Source organism: Pholcus phalangioides, unplaced genomic scaffold, assembly GCF_987345545.1.
Source record: "Pholcus phalangioides strain wild (caught in Gottingen) unplaced genomic scaffold, Ppha-v1.0 ptg000014l_1, whole genome shotgun sequence".
Lineage (NCBI taxonomy): Eukaryota > Metazoa > Arthropoda > Arachnida > Araneae > Pholcidae > Pholcus > Pholcus phalangioides.
In genome coordinates this window covers 25,671,396-25,686,733 of record NW_028301607.1, presented here as the reverse complement: position 1 = coordinate 25,686,733, position 15,338 = coordinate 25,671,396, and the positions used below count along the sequence as shown (strand labels likewise).

General features: G+C 33.6%; 1 protein-coding gene across 2 annotated transcripts in view; it reads right to left on the bottom strand.

Moving 5' to 3' along the window:
• Positions 1-537: 537 nt before the first annotated feature.
• CysRS (cysteine--tRNA ligase, cytoplasmic) overlaps positions 538-15,338 on the bottom strand; it is a 29,665-nt gene continuing 14,864 nt past the window's right edge. For both annotated transcript variants that reach the window (XM_089242005.1, XM_089242006.1), the window contains exons 9-22: positions 14,001-14,089; positions 12,460-12,581; positions 12,033-12,145; positions 11,808-11,936; positions 10,346-10,579; positions 9,076-9,176; positions 7,945-7,985; positions 7,391-7,539; positions 6,469-6,531; positions 5,071-5,152; positions 2,600-2,680; positions 2,288-2,355; positions 1,273-1,416; positions 538-1,071 (exon numbers count right to left, since the gene is read on the bottom strand). In XM_089242005.1, the coding sequence (XP_089098131.1) occupies positions 928-1,071; positions 1,273-1,416; positions 2,288-2,355; positions 2,600-2,680; positions 5,071-5,152; positions 6,469-6,531; positions 7,391-7,539; positions 7,945-7,985; positions 9,076-9,176; positions 10,346-10,579; positions 11,808-11,936; positions 12,033-12,145; positions 12,460-12,581; positions 14,001-14,089 (1,560 nt within the window). In that variant the 3' untranslated portion in view covers positions 538-927. The remainder of the gene's footprint in view (positions 1,072-1,272; positions 1,417-2,287; positions 2,356-2,599; positions 2,681-5,070; positions 5,153-6,468; positions 6,532-7,390; positions 7,540-7,944; positions 7,986-9,075; positions 9,177-10,345; positions 10,580-11,807; positions 11,937-12,032; positions 12,146-12,459; positions 12,582-14,000; positions 14,090-15,338) is intronic.

The following is a 15,338-nucleotide window of genomic DNA, read 5'->3' as shown; positions in this document are numbered from 1 at the left end:
TGAGCAAAAAAAAAAGGAAATCTGTACTTCTAAATTGGCTAATTGAGAGTTGAGGACACATCTCAGAATGTAGAAAAGTTTCAATAAACTGGATATAGAAAGAACTTTTTAAATTTTTTTCTGGAGTTTGTCCCTCGTTACATGATGTTTCCCGCCTCATTTTTAGAGATTTTCGAACTCAAACATCTGGACTAATATTGCACGTAGAAACATGGATTTTTTTTTTGGGGGGGGGGACTCAGGAGAGACAGCACAATAATTTTTCTAATTGCAAGTTAGAGGACAGGAGGAGTACACAGTATTTTCTCCGGGGGGGGGGGGGGTTCAAAATAATTCTTCTTCTGAGGGGGGTTTTTACAGATTTTTCCTGGAAAATAACACGACAATATCTCTGGGGGTTAATACTTTTTCTAATTGAACAGGCAATCGCAGCAGTTAACTTTGTTCTGCTAAAAACAATCAATATTTCAAATTTTTCTTGTTTTTCATTTTCTCTCTCTCAGAAACATTTAAACTACAATCCTTTAAAAACATTTTCAGCAGCACTAGAAAAACTTTTATTTTCAACATGGATCATTTTTATTTTGTTCTGATACCACAAATAGCACTGTAGCAGTAATATCCAAAAGGAGGGAAAAGACCACGAATATGAGAACCGTGAATGATGAAACCTACAAATACCCAGGGCCAACTGTATTTGAGAAATTCACAACAAGGGGTCATTGAGATACTGAAAGCATGAATACAGTTTATAACAATACATACATGAACACAATATGCTTTATATACTTTCTTCCATACAACTGAACATCTTGTAAAATAAGATAAATCTACATAACCCATATTAAAAAAAAGATTTTCATATGGAATGCAAAACAAGAAATATAGAAATAAGTTAAACAGAATTGGGGAAAAGTCCTATTGTTTTTATTGACTGTCAATATTACCGTTATTTGTGAGGCTATTCAAATAGTCATTATATTTTTTCTCTTGCGCTGTATAGAGTTTCGTCAGTTTCTTTAGTTGACCCTTACTTAGTTCTTTACCTTCAGAATCGTGCGTGGGGATTCCCTAAAATGAAATATGTAAAAAATTCAGGAAGAAAACATACACAAAGGCATTCATATTTTCATCACTGGTGTGCCACATGTGGGCAGTGGGGCTGCTGTCAGCCAACCTGTTCCATTAGATTTGTACATGTTCAAAACATACAGCAATATTTGAAAGAAATTCATGAATGAAACAATATGCCTACTGTATTCGAATACACACCTTCTCATCAAACTTGGAATATTTGTCTGATTCACATTTGAAGAGTTCAGAAGGAGGTATTTTCCTCTGAGCTTCTTTCGCAGCTTGAATCTCTTCCATTTGTTTTTGTTTCTTTTCCTTTTCAAGACGTTTTTCTTCTTCCATCTAAACAATGAATGATAAAAAAAACCAGCTCATAAAAAGTTTTAGAAATAAAAAGTTGAGACACACTACTTATGTAAAAACTACTACTATCATGGGAAATACAAATTGAGATAGTAATGCAATTCAAAACTGGAGCAGAAGTATATACAGTCAACTTCACTTATAACATACCCTCTTGGTGACTCAAGAAGTGTATGTTATAACCAACATTTATGGTATAAGCGAAGTCTTGAAATTAGCTTATCTATAGCAGTGTTGTATACACGCATAAAGTGCATTATTGAGATTGTCGCAGACAAAATAAGCTTATGCAGCAAGTAATTTAATTTAATATACAATGAATTTATTTTTTGGTTGATATAAGCCTGAGGAATTTTAAAAATTTACTAGAGTACATGATATACTGAATGTCCGTAAATTTTTGCTTAATTTAATTTAGTTGACTGACATTATTTGGGTAAAGCAAATGTAATTTTTTGAGTAAATTTTTCATTATATTAAAATGAATTCCAACAACTTTTTGTGAAAGAATACGTCAAGAAAGCACTTGACTACAATAAATGTTGCACAAATAAGTCACTTTTAGGCATCATTTTTCCAGGTTTTTCTTTTCAGCATTCTATATCCAAATCCTTTTCTAGAGAATGTTAAGAGAGTGTTTTCGGTATGTTATATCCACGGTGAATGTTTCAAGCAGGCTATGTAATAACAGAGGTAAAAATGCATGGAAATGAATGGCCATAAATCTGGGATTACAAAATCATGTTATATCCAGGATATGTTATAAGTGTACTCGACTGTATCACTATAATGTACATAATTAATAATCGAAAACAATGTATGAAATTTCGAAATTCAAAAGGGCTAATACCAGTAATTTCATGGCTCTTTCCTTCATTAGAATTTCTTTATTGACCATTTTGATTATTGGAGCTCTGCCTGAATAATGAAATGAGACATATTTAAATTATATTTCAAGGCTGCACAGAAGAGAAACTGAATGTACAAAATTTTTAATTACTACAATAATTCTTAGTATAGTTCTGTCCATATTTGTGCATATAAATGGTATATACAAGAAATTATGGAGATTTGGAAAAATGCTACAAATAAAGACTGCAAGATTCCAGTTCAAAATTCAAGAACTTAAATGAGAAATGTACAAGTATAAAGAACTGCTTACCTTCTAAATCTTCAAGACGAACACCCAACTGTGGAAGAACATCATCTCTAATATTATCGCACAATTTCAATATATTAGAAGCTATAATGAAGAAAAAAAATATTTTTCAATCGTAAAGAATGTTAGAATGAATATTTATAAAATTCAAGCATGTCTGGAAACAAAAATGATTCAACAGCATATAATAAATTGTATCATACACAAAAGCATGTTGTACATAAAGCTATCTTATAATGCATGTGAAATGTTATTGAAAATAGAAAATGATTATTGCAATTATTTCATTAATTTTTGATCCATTAAATACTGAATTATTTGCGTGTATAATAGTCGTTTAAGTGAAATAGACTCATAAGACCAGACATGGCCCAGGCTCTGTCCCATGGGGAAAAGTGATGCCAACAGCATGTTGTGTTCCCGGGTGGTCACCCTCCAAGTACTAATCGCACCTGATGTTGCTTAACTTCGGTGATCAGACCAGAACTGGTATTTTTAGCATGGTATGGCCTTTGCAGTGAACAGACTGGTGTCTGAAAAATTACAGATACTTTATTGGGAAATGAACACACACATTGGGAATTGAACACACACATTGGGAATTGAACACACACATTGGGAATTGAACACAGCAATTGAGAAGTGTAATAATGAGGCTTTGAGAGAGCCTACAGATAATTACTCCCATTGTTCAGGCAAATGTACCAACATGGTGTACAAGTTTTCGTGATACCTTCCATGAGGAAGAAAGAAGACTGATGATGGAATCACTCACCAACATGTCCACACAAGAAATTGTTTCTCCATCTATTACAGGCCCCTGTCCAGGGCGAGGGAGGTCCGTCGTACTGTGTCACTCCAAAACTGGGCACACCACTTAAATACAGTGCTTCATTTGAGGCTTCCCCATAGACGATTTGCATTTGACGAAAAATTTTACTTGCTGTCTCACCTTCTTTGCACAAAAATTAAGTAACGCCATGCTGTACTTGCTTGAACGTATCCATCACACACCTCTGCTACCACAACTAGTTGCTGTGCTTAACGAAGTTGTCTCTGGAAATTCACACATTCCTAACAGTTTTGTTACATCTCCAGCTCGCCCATGCAGCCATCTTGTGGCCGCATGACAAATATTTGCAATATTTTGCCCATGTTCCACTTGAATTACCCTTACACATACAAGGTTTGTTAAAAAGTATCTGCCAAAATTTTTTATACATAAACCAATGAAGCTAGGGAGGCATGGTTTGGTGCACAAATGTAGGTGATCCTAGTGCACATGCTTGAATTTTTCTTGCCTGCAGAACCTGCCAGTTGACTGCCAATAAGTGAGTACGTGCGAATGCTGTTGCATTTTCTATCTTTGACAAATTGGCAGAAAACCATGAACAATGCTACTGCATTAAATTTTGTATGAAACTTGGCGATTCCTACGAGAAAGCAATCCGTAAGATTCACCAGGCCTTTGGAGACTCTCAACATCTATAAATGACATTGCAATTGACAAAGTGAGGACTCTGATTACGCAGGATCCTCGAACAATGACCAGAGAACTTGCAGACTAGGTGTGCATCAGCATTGGATCTGTTCATTTTATTTTGACTTCAGGAGAATCTCAACAAAGTTTGTGCCGAAGCTGCTAATGATCTAGCAGAAGCAACTCTGTTTCGAGATCACACAGGACATGCTAAAGTATGCATTACACAGCACAATAATCACCAAGGAGTACTACCAAGATGGTTGCTCCATCACAATTAATGTAGTAGCATTCAGGTTTTTCTATTATTTTATCAAAAACCGAAAATGTGACGACACCCACTTTCACTTTTTCACTCATCTGCAGTCTACCGGCGACTGGCAGCTTCCGCAGGCAGGAGAGAATTCAAGCATGCACACTAGGATTGCCTATATACATGCAAAAAACCATGCTTCTCTAGCTTCAATGAAAAATTATGGTCAGATACTTTTTGAACAAACCTCATATACAGAAATATATTACAGCGAAACCTGTCAAAGACAAACACTGTATGAGACGAAAACTTGTCTTGGACAGAATCAAAATATGGTCCTATTGATGATTAGTGCTTCAATGTGCACTTTTATAAATGAAAGCCTGTCTAAAATGGGATATTATATGGACGGCTTTCATATAAAAAGAACCAAGTGCCATCAAATCAAAACTGAGAAAAAGCTATTTAAAGTTATCTTCGATTCAGTTATCTCTTCAGTTTGGCAGTTGGTTCAAGATCACACAGACGGCATCATAGCCTATATGTCACTTGGTTCTATTTAGATAAAACATCCCATCTCTTTCAATAGGCCAGATGCCGGTATATCTCAAAAATGTTAAAAATTGCACTTCGTTCCTTTTATATAAAAGCCGTCCATATGTCTCTTGATATTCTATTTTTTACAGATTCTTCTGCATTAAAAAAAACAAGCAACATGATATCTGTAACGAATGTTCATACCTTTCAGCTCTCTAGCTTGCTGTCTAACCTCCTCTCGAAAACTAGCTACCATTTCCAGGTACGGCATAAGCTCATCCTCCAACTATTGCAATACAAGAAAATACAGATTAAAAACAAACACAAGTAGTAATGTATACAGAATAAATGAGGAAATTACATTCATTTCTGATGAATAAGCAGCACCAAGAAAATAAGGAGAAAGAAAAAACATTTTGCATAAATGTCACAATTTTAAATACACCACTGCCTCTTATAAAGATGCACACAACTTTCATTCACAAGAACCAAACAGAAAAATTATATATATACATATATTATAGATAGTGATACCTCTGTTTACAAATTTTTCGGCTGAAGAAAATTTTTTCGCAATATTTCTACCTCGGCTAACAAACATTTTTTTAAATATGGTAGCACACACTAACCCAACACAGCCATGTTGTGAGCTAATACAGTAAAACCCCTCTTAACAGACACCCCTTAGATGCAGTCAACCCTCTTTTATGACCAAATAATAATTTCCCAGTGTATAATAAAAAAATATACATTTCAAACCCATGATTAACATTCACTCCTCTTTTACAGACAATTTTTTTTTACCTGCTGGTGTCTGTTTAAAAGAGATGTTTATTGTATTTAAAGCAATATTTATCAGAATTACAGTAACTCATGCGCAACTAATTTATTTCCGCCTTGAAATCATGTTATAGATCAGGGTGATAACTAGAACTCAGCAGACATGATTTTGTCTCCCCCCACTGCGAATTTTTTCTTTGTTTCTTTAAAATTTGCCACCGCCCGGAAATTTTCTGCCTGGGGCAGTTGCCTTTTTTGCCCCCCCCCCTTTTTCTAGTTCTGGTTCTGTTCCAGATATACCTATATTTGTTTGTCTTTCAACAAGGTTTTTAGCAATTCCATGCAAAATGGAAGATTAAGTTAATACAACATGCATTAAAAAAAATAAAGGAGCATAGAACTGACTTGGAATGAATTGAATGTTTATCCAAAAGAAACCTATGGGAAATAACATTTCAGTTAATGAATGTGATTCTGGAACTAATTATCTTAGTTAGCTGTTGCATCACTGTGAAATGAAATTAAATGGTAACATTAAGTTTTGTTTCTGATTTCTCTCCTGTGCTTATTTCAGTAAACTTTCCAATTTTAACGCTGATTCAAAATAAATTTAATATTGACATTATGGAGACTACAAGTGTTTGGGCTATGATTAGCTGCTTGTAGAGGCTGATAGTGACTAGTTGTTGGGGTCAGGACATACATTTCCAAGACCATGGCTTAACAGCCTGGAAGTTGCATACACATTTCACTGAGAAAATTCATGAAAGCTTAGGTCAATACTTAAATGCTTTTTTACTTTCAAATCAATAGAAAACTTACCATCAGTGATTGGTTCTTTCTTTTTTGAGTGAGACAAAATGCTGGATTTAATACTCCAAAAATCTGAATAGAAGATACAGAACAAATGAAAAGCAGTAAATTAATTTTGAAAATGTTTGATTTTAAAATAAACATTTAAAAGACAAGAATACAATATGGCACAGTTGCGATTTATATATCGCAAATTTCCCATAGAATGAATGTTTCTATTTTCTGAAATTTGCACCTGAATGCTTGAATTTCCTGTAATTCACACAACTTAGAAAACTATTTCCCAGTATCCTAACAAACTTTCTATACAACGTTTAAAAAAACTTTGACACATGGTGACAATCATATTTCATAAAACTACAAAACAAATGACATGCGCTTTTATTTACATTTTTCTGTGTATAATCCACAGCAGCATATAACCTACAGAGATTCCTAATTTTACTTCTCTGAGAAAGAAATGTTGTATAATCTGTAAAGGCACATACAGTCCACATATACAAATTCCACTCACCAATAATGAAATTTTTAAGGAATGAAAGGGATTGTGTTGGTGAATGTTTTTGAGATAAAATGCCTACATTCACATACTCGCATCTATACACCATCTATATATCTTTCAGAAATTATTTAACGAAAAAGTCAAATGTTTTTTTAACATATAATCTATGGATTATATGCATTAGGAAAATATGGTTGACAAGACTCATGGAAACACATAATTTAAATTACACACACTCACATAATTTTCTCAAGATTTTAATGGAACAGGACCGATTTTAATGGAACCCTAGGTGTCCAACTTGGACAGGTTTTACTGTACATTGCTTCATAGCCTGTATGGCTTCACTAGAAAAACTTTAATAAATGAACAAATCACACTTGTATCCAAATGTATTCAAAAGTCAAGATAATAATATTTCAATCTAACCTGCAGGATCTGAGAAACAAAAGCACATATGTTTCTTAGCAGAAGCTGATTGCAAGGTTGATGGTCAATAGTCTTCTTCCTCATGTGAACATTACACATGCTAATCAGATCTCGAATACTATCTAAGGCAGTTCTAGTATCAATATTATCTGTAAAGTAGGGAAAATAAATATAAATACAGAGAAAATTTATAATATAAGCCATAAAAGAAATATTTCAGGTTAATTTTCCAGTTGAATGAATTTTGAAGGCAGCGTAATTCCTATATATAACAATAATCAAGGGACCAGAGAAAAATATCATTGCTAAATAATTATCGTTATGGATGGAATTCACTAACACTATGAAAAGTGCATTTGGACCAGAGAGTAGTATTGTTATATAGGTGATTATCATTATAGAGGATATTTGTTATTTAGGATTTTCCTTTGTATATTTCACATAAAAATTTCTGGTTTTATTTGAATGAAAAAAATTTAAATGGTATCTCATAAGCATTTCAGAATTTTAACATATTAAAGTAAACAAAAAAAAAAGCAGTAGTAAAAACACACCACAAAGAGCTGAATGAACAGCAGCCTTCTTATCTTGGAATCTGAAAGAAAATGTGAAAAATCATGATAAGTCAAAAATTTGCATACATATGAATAAGTGAGGGATAAGTGTAACCTGTGATCTCATCATTCAAATATATATATATATTTTTTTCTCTCTCTCTCTATTATAGCTAATGTTTATGAAATTGTATCAAACTTAAGTGTCAACTACTAATGCATCTTTCAAAGAAAAAAAAAGACCACAGTATAATAGATCTCTGATCAGAATACTAGGTTTCTTGGAACCACATGCAGTCAAGTTTAAAGAAAAGTAGCCAACAAAAGCAAAATGATGCGATTCCTCATGCACTTGATGTAAATACAATAATACATTTCGTTCAACGTCACCTTATAATGAAACCTCGTACATAAAAAAATTCCCAACCATTAATTTTTTTAAAAATAAGTTTTATTTTAAAGGCTTCAATGAGAACTTTTTTTCACGTCACTCCTCCTTTTATGGAAAAAAAAAAAATTTAACCCGCCGTCTGCAAAAGAGGAGTTTTGATACAGTGAAACCAGTGGAAAACAGAACGTCAAGAGACTGAAATAAATTTTGTTTTACACAGAGATTTCTGTTCATAAGGTTCATATCAAAGCGCTAATCATCGAATAGACTATCTTTTGATTCTGTTTGAACCAGGTGTCCATCTTAGGGGGGCGCGCGCGCGCGCACACACACACACACACACACACACACACACACACACACACACACACACACACATAATAATTTCTCAAAGAAAAGTCACATCGTGCATGGTTTTGAAAACAATGTTTAGGTATTATTGCTCATATGATGTAGCATCTGAAAAAAAAAAATCGAAATTTTTTTTAACAAACTGGACTGACACTATAATGATCAAAATCCAGGACTGTAAGCAGCATTACCTATGTTCCCAATCAGGCAAGAATCCATCTCTGCAAAGTGTGGGAAAGCTAACTTAAAAGTGCAAGATAAAAAATTGTTCATGATATAAGTTACAATTGAAGTTCATCAGAGATATACCAGAACACCAGGTCTAGAACTAGGCATTCAATAAATTAAGTATATACCAAATATAATGATTATGATTAAAAAAAACTAACACTGAATTAAGATTGATCTCTTCTAAATCCCATTTCACAAAAGCAGATCTTCCACTGGCAGGTATGGATCGAAGAGCATCCTTCACATTTAGGAAAAATTCCTGGAAAGATTTTAAATCACTTGTGTTTCATAAAAATTTTGCCATGTGTGCCATTAAGTGTTAGGCTTTGCCAAAAAAAAAAAATTAACTCTAATATGAACTGAATGAAATAATATTAATTCTTCTTAATATGAATCAACTTTCCACTGAATTTTTGTGTCTTTACATAACTTTAAGCATAAAATTGACAGAGAAATGAAAAATAACTTTTACTATTATTGAATGATTAAATTTAAAGGTTTAAAGAAAAAAAATTGTGATAAAATTAAATTATAATTAAAAAATGATTAAAGTCTTGATAAAACTGACGGTGAAAAATTGAAAAATGAAGCTTTGAGATGAACAACCAATAGTGTTTATTAATATACATAACCACTCTCAGAGAAAGAAATAAAGAAAATAACTTTTACCAGTTACCTGAGTAAAAAACTGAAACATAACCAGGGTTCCAAAAAAAATCTGCTTGATCATTTCTCGGACCAAAACTAAAAAATTTCCCTTATCAAAAGGCATACCCGATATTAGCTTTGGCCAAGCACTGACTAGTGATGACACAATAACATTCTCTCCCAAGAAAAGCATATACAGTCGAATCCCGTTATAATGAACGCCAAGAGACCAGAGGAATCACTTCGTTAAAACGAAATTTTGTTATAAAGGAATTCTAGGTTACCTAGCATTGTTCCTATGTAAACTTATTTGGAGGATTAAAAAAGTGTTCGTTAAAACGAGATTTTCGTTATAACAATATTCGTTAAAATTGGATTCGACTGTAATTCAAAATTCTAACTTTCTAAATTTTTTCCAAGTTTTGTTTTCAGATTTTTCCCCTGACTTTTACCAAATATTTTACATATTGTCTGACCAATTTTTAATTTCCCTTACTTTCCAGACAGGTGTAGACCCTGATAACACAAAGGAAAATTTATAAACCTTTTCTGTTACCTGTCATCAACTTACAGTTCATTTTACAAATCTCTGTAACATCAGAAAATGATGCTATGTTAGAGTTATTTCATAATTTTATATACAGAGACTAAGTTGTGTCAGTAAATAAAGCACTGAAATAAGAGAAAAGACACAAGTATTTGTAACATATTCCAAAACACATTTTCATCGAGAGGCAATTATCATATTCAAAATATAATATAGTAAAATTACCATCTCACCAGTATCATTTTTTCGTACTGCACAGCCATGTCCATAGTCTTTGAACTGTAATCAAGAGTATCTTTCCACGAGTGCAAAAGAAATGCGAATCGAAGCTGATCGGCTGAGTAATTCTCCAGAGCTTGTTTGATGGTGATGAAATTTTTCAATGACTTTGACATTTTGCATCCAGATATGGTCAAATGCCCAGAATGCAAGAAATAACGAACCCAGTGGTCATTATCGAAATATGCCTAAGAAAAAAATTTAAAGCAAGTGTATGTTTTTTTCCTCTTTAGCATTTAATAAAATTACTTGTGGACCATAATAATAAAAATATAGTCACATAAAGTAAAACAAATTAATATTTCGGAAGAAAAAGAAAACTTTTCTGGGTGGTTATAAATTTTAAAATCAAGATGAGATGATGGAAAGCTACAGATGACAACATGGAACAAAAAAAACCCAAACTAACCATTAAATAAGGAAAATCCAAATATATTTAACTGCATTACTGATCAGATATATCTATGATAAGAAGAATTACAACTTACGCAAATTCCTCATCCAAGAAGAAAGGGAAAAGTCATATGAGACAAGATTGAGGACTAAGCTGGGAATGAGGTGTGACATGGGATATTTTTCAAGTCACAAGAAATGTGATGAGCAACAATAGAAACACTTGAGATTACGACAAAAATAAGAATTTAATTTGCATTTATATCTTTGTATGAATGCTGGCACAGTTGCACTGGGTAGCTACTTCGAAAAAAAAACCCAGCAAAAACAGGTGCAGTAATGTCCAGCATTTAAGTCTTCTCATACCAGAATTATTATTTTTTAATTAGACACATTTTGAGCAAAACTTGAAGGCTTTTGATGTTGCATTCTAGGTGAGAAATATTTCCAGATAAGGGTCACATTAAAAAAAGATGAATGGATAAGAACGAATATAATTTGAAACTCTACAAAAACTTACCACTCGTCTCCTCTTGAGGAGGGAGGGGCATTACCATTAGAAAAGATTACCTCTACTTACGTCCTCAGTCTAGGAACAAATTAACCATGTAAGTTGGGATGCAGTCAGGGCTGGACAAATCATGAAAAAATCTAGGTTCCAAAAAAGTATTTTATCCAAAGAAAAAGGTCCAAAATAATGCTGCTTTTGACTTTTTCAGTGTTTAGTGATATTCATGTTGGCAGATATGCTGCTATAAATTCTAAACATTTTGTGTTGCTTTCAGCCTGCAATTTAGCAACTATATAAAGAAAATTTTAAGCACAAATACCAATTCTTTAGTTGGCATGGCAACCTGGCTCATGTGATTTGTTCAGTTATGGATATGACTGTATTATCTGCCTCATTGTCTCATTCTTAATTAATGAGAAAAAAAATGTTCTGGAACTTTTGGAATGCATTAGTAGTAACATAGAAATATTAAAAAATAAGTAAAAAAAAACAATAAGAGATTTATAACTTACTTCAGCTTGTGCCAATTCATTGTCATGATGGGGGAACTTCAGATCAAATCCACCTGTATGAATGTCTAAAGATGAACCCAGAAGAACACTGGCCATTACAGAACATTCAATATGCCATCCTGGCCTACCCTAAAAAAAAATTTAATTTAATCAAATTATGTACACTATATGAAAAACCAATGAAATTTCAGTGAATTGAATAAAAAGAATACAAATTCCTCTTACTTTACCCCAAGGAGATTCCCACAAAGGTTCTCCTGGTTTAGACGTTTTCCAGACAGCAAAATCACTAGGATTACGTTTCTCATTCAATCTTTCTTCCGATATGCTTAGGTCTCCTGTAAACAATCATAGGAATGATAAGTTACATAAAAAGGTATGAAAATGCATTAAATAACCTGAAAAAACTAAACAGTTTTTTACTGTTTACTTTTGAAATCAAACTTATTTTTAATGGATCCATATGTGCACATTGGAAAATCATACCAAAAATATAATAATTAACATAACAGAAATTCACACATTGGATGTGTTTAAACAATTTAGTTACTTTAAGTTAAAAATGGTTACTGTTTATTTTAACGTATCAACATAGTTCTATTCAATGAGTTTATGAGGATAGATGTTAAGTGTAACACAAATTGACTTTCACCTTCTCCTTCATGCAATGATTTCAAATCACCAAAGGCTTCTGGAACAAGTTTACCATAAAAATGCCCCTCTGTTTGATTAAATTTCACAGTGTCAAAGTAAACGGATCCATTGGATTCATACCTAAAAAAATTATTCAACAGAAAAATCAACGACAGAAATTATTAATCTTCTGCTTAGACAAGGATCTTACAACAACTTATTAATATAAGAACATTTTTACTATAAATATAAAGACATATTATATCAAGAAATCTAATTAGAGAGACAAACACTTTTTTTTGTGATGCAAGTTGTATCCTCTTCACACCTGAGCCAAAACTGGCTGTTAAAAAAAAATTTTTTTTTGATTGATATGTGCTTATTTATATATATATATATATATATATATATATATATATATATATATATATATATATATTGTAGGTTAAAATGTCCTTTAAAGAGAAAAACCTAATTAATTAATTTGGGTTGATATTTTTATTTGGGCCATTTGAGTTAGGTAGACATATGCGCACCTCAGGTCCAAACTGGAAAAAAAAAGAATCATTCAAAATTCAAAACTGTTATAAAAATAAGGTACACACATGTGTACCTCTGGAGCGAGGAGGTTATGTACAGTAAAAGTCTGATATAAGAAGTACAGCTTATAACGAGAACCTTGCCATAATGAGTGATTGTTTAATAGCTAATGTTTGAGATACAGCTATAACAAATTTGGTCATAGAGAGTTGAAAATTATGAAGCTTTTGTTATCGGCAACAAAATTCTCCAAAAAGGCTAATTCCCCCCTCAAAAATTTAACTAAAAAGACGAATTACTAGTCTATCACTTACTATCACACATGCTCCTCATAAATATTACTCTGAGGTACAGGGCTTATTTGCTCAGAATTTGTAGCTTAAAATTGTTGAACAGCTGAATTAAAATTAAAAAGAACAGCTGAAAAAAAAACAGCAAAAAAATTTTAACGAGTTCATAAAGCCATGGAATTGAGTAGTGATAACAACTATTATGAACATTATAATTATTCAAATTCTCAACTACAATTGAGAATCTAATTATTTGGTCTGTTTGCTAAATCGTTTCCAAAATTCATTGAAGAAATTCTATGCAAGAACTCCACAGAGAATCAACTATGCTGTGAAACAAAAAATCAACTTAACGATTGGAATCCTGTTCATTCCCTAATATTAGTTAGAAACAAATCATGGAATTACAATGCAGATATAGCAGGGGCTTTCTATAATTTAAAACCTCACAGAGCAAAAAACTGAAATCGGTTCATAAAGAAAAGTCTTGTTATAATGACAATTTTCTCCATGATCGTGAACTCTCGTTATAACAGACTTTTACTTCATATATAACTATCAAAATATTTCCCCAGTTGACATTTCTAATCCTCACAAAAATATATTTGAGAATTAATGTTTAATACATGACTTCTACATATTGTGATCTAGATAAACACGTGTCAGACCTTTTTAAGATCTTTAAAACTTTGAAAATTTCCAAATCAAATTACTTTGATAGAATACTTACGCCATACCATTTTCCATGATCTTTTTGATATAATCAATTATCTCAGGAACATATTCGCTAACCCTAGTCACAACATCTGCTGGCAAAACCTAAAATAAAATTAGAAGATATATCATTCGTTACATCTAAAATTTCCACAAAGATAAGCGGCAATATATAATTTCAACATTATTCCAAAAATTTGGGAATTTCCATATTCTGATCCCCAATAAAGGAATAAAATACAGTAGATACTCGTTATAACGACTCCCCTTGTCCTGGCGAAAATGGACACTATATCAGAAGTTTTGTTATATCAAAAAGTAAAACATATATAGGTCAGTCATTATAAGAAAACATTTGTACGTGCGTGCGTGTGTGTGCACTGAAGAGCCAAAAAAACTGGCCACCTGCCTAATAACGTGTAGGGCCCCCGCGAGCCCGCAGAAGTGCTGCAACATGACGTGGCATGGACTCGACTAACGTCTGAAGTAGTGCTGGAGGTAATTGACACCATGAATCCTGCAGGGCTGTCCATAAATCCGTAGGAGTAAGAGGGGGTGGAGATCTCTTCTGAACAGCACGTTGCAAGACATCCCAGATATGTTCAATAATGTTCATGTCTGGGGATTTAGGTGGCCAGCGGAAGTGTCTAAAGTCAGAAAGTGTTCCTGGAGCCACTTTGTAGCAATTTTGGACGTGTGGGGTGTCGCATTGTCCTGCTGAAATTGTCCAAGGCCGTCGGAATGCACAATGGACATGAATGGGTGCAGGTGATTAGACAGGATGCTTACGTACCTGTCACCCGTCAGAGTCGTATCTAGACGTATCAGGGGTCCCATATCATGCCAACTGCACACGCCCCATACCATCACAGAGCCTCCACCAGCTTGTACAGTCCCCTGTTGACATGTAGGGTCCATGGATTCAGGAGGTTGTCTCCATACCCGTACACGTCCATCAGCTCGAAGCAATTGGAACTGAGACTCGTCAGCCCAGGCAACGTGTTTCCAGTCCTCAACAGTCCAATGTCTGTATTGTCGGGCCCAGGCGAGGCGTAAAGCTTTGTGTCGTGCAGTCATCAAGGGTACACGAGTGGGCCTTTGGCTCCGAAAGCCCATATCGATGATGTTTTGTTGAATGGTTCTCATGCTGACACTTGTTGATGGGCCAGCATTGAAATCTGCAGAAATTCGCGGAAGGGTTGCACGTCTGTCACGTTTAATGATTCTCGTCGTTGGTCCCATTCTTGCATGATCTTTTTCCGGCCGCAGCGTTGTCGTAGATTTAATTTTTTACCGGATTCCCGATATTCACGGTACACTCGTGAAATGGTCGTACGTGAAAATCCAAATTTCA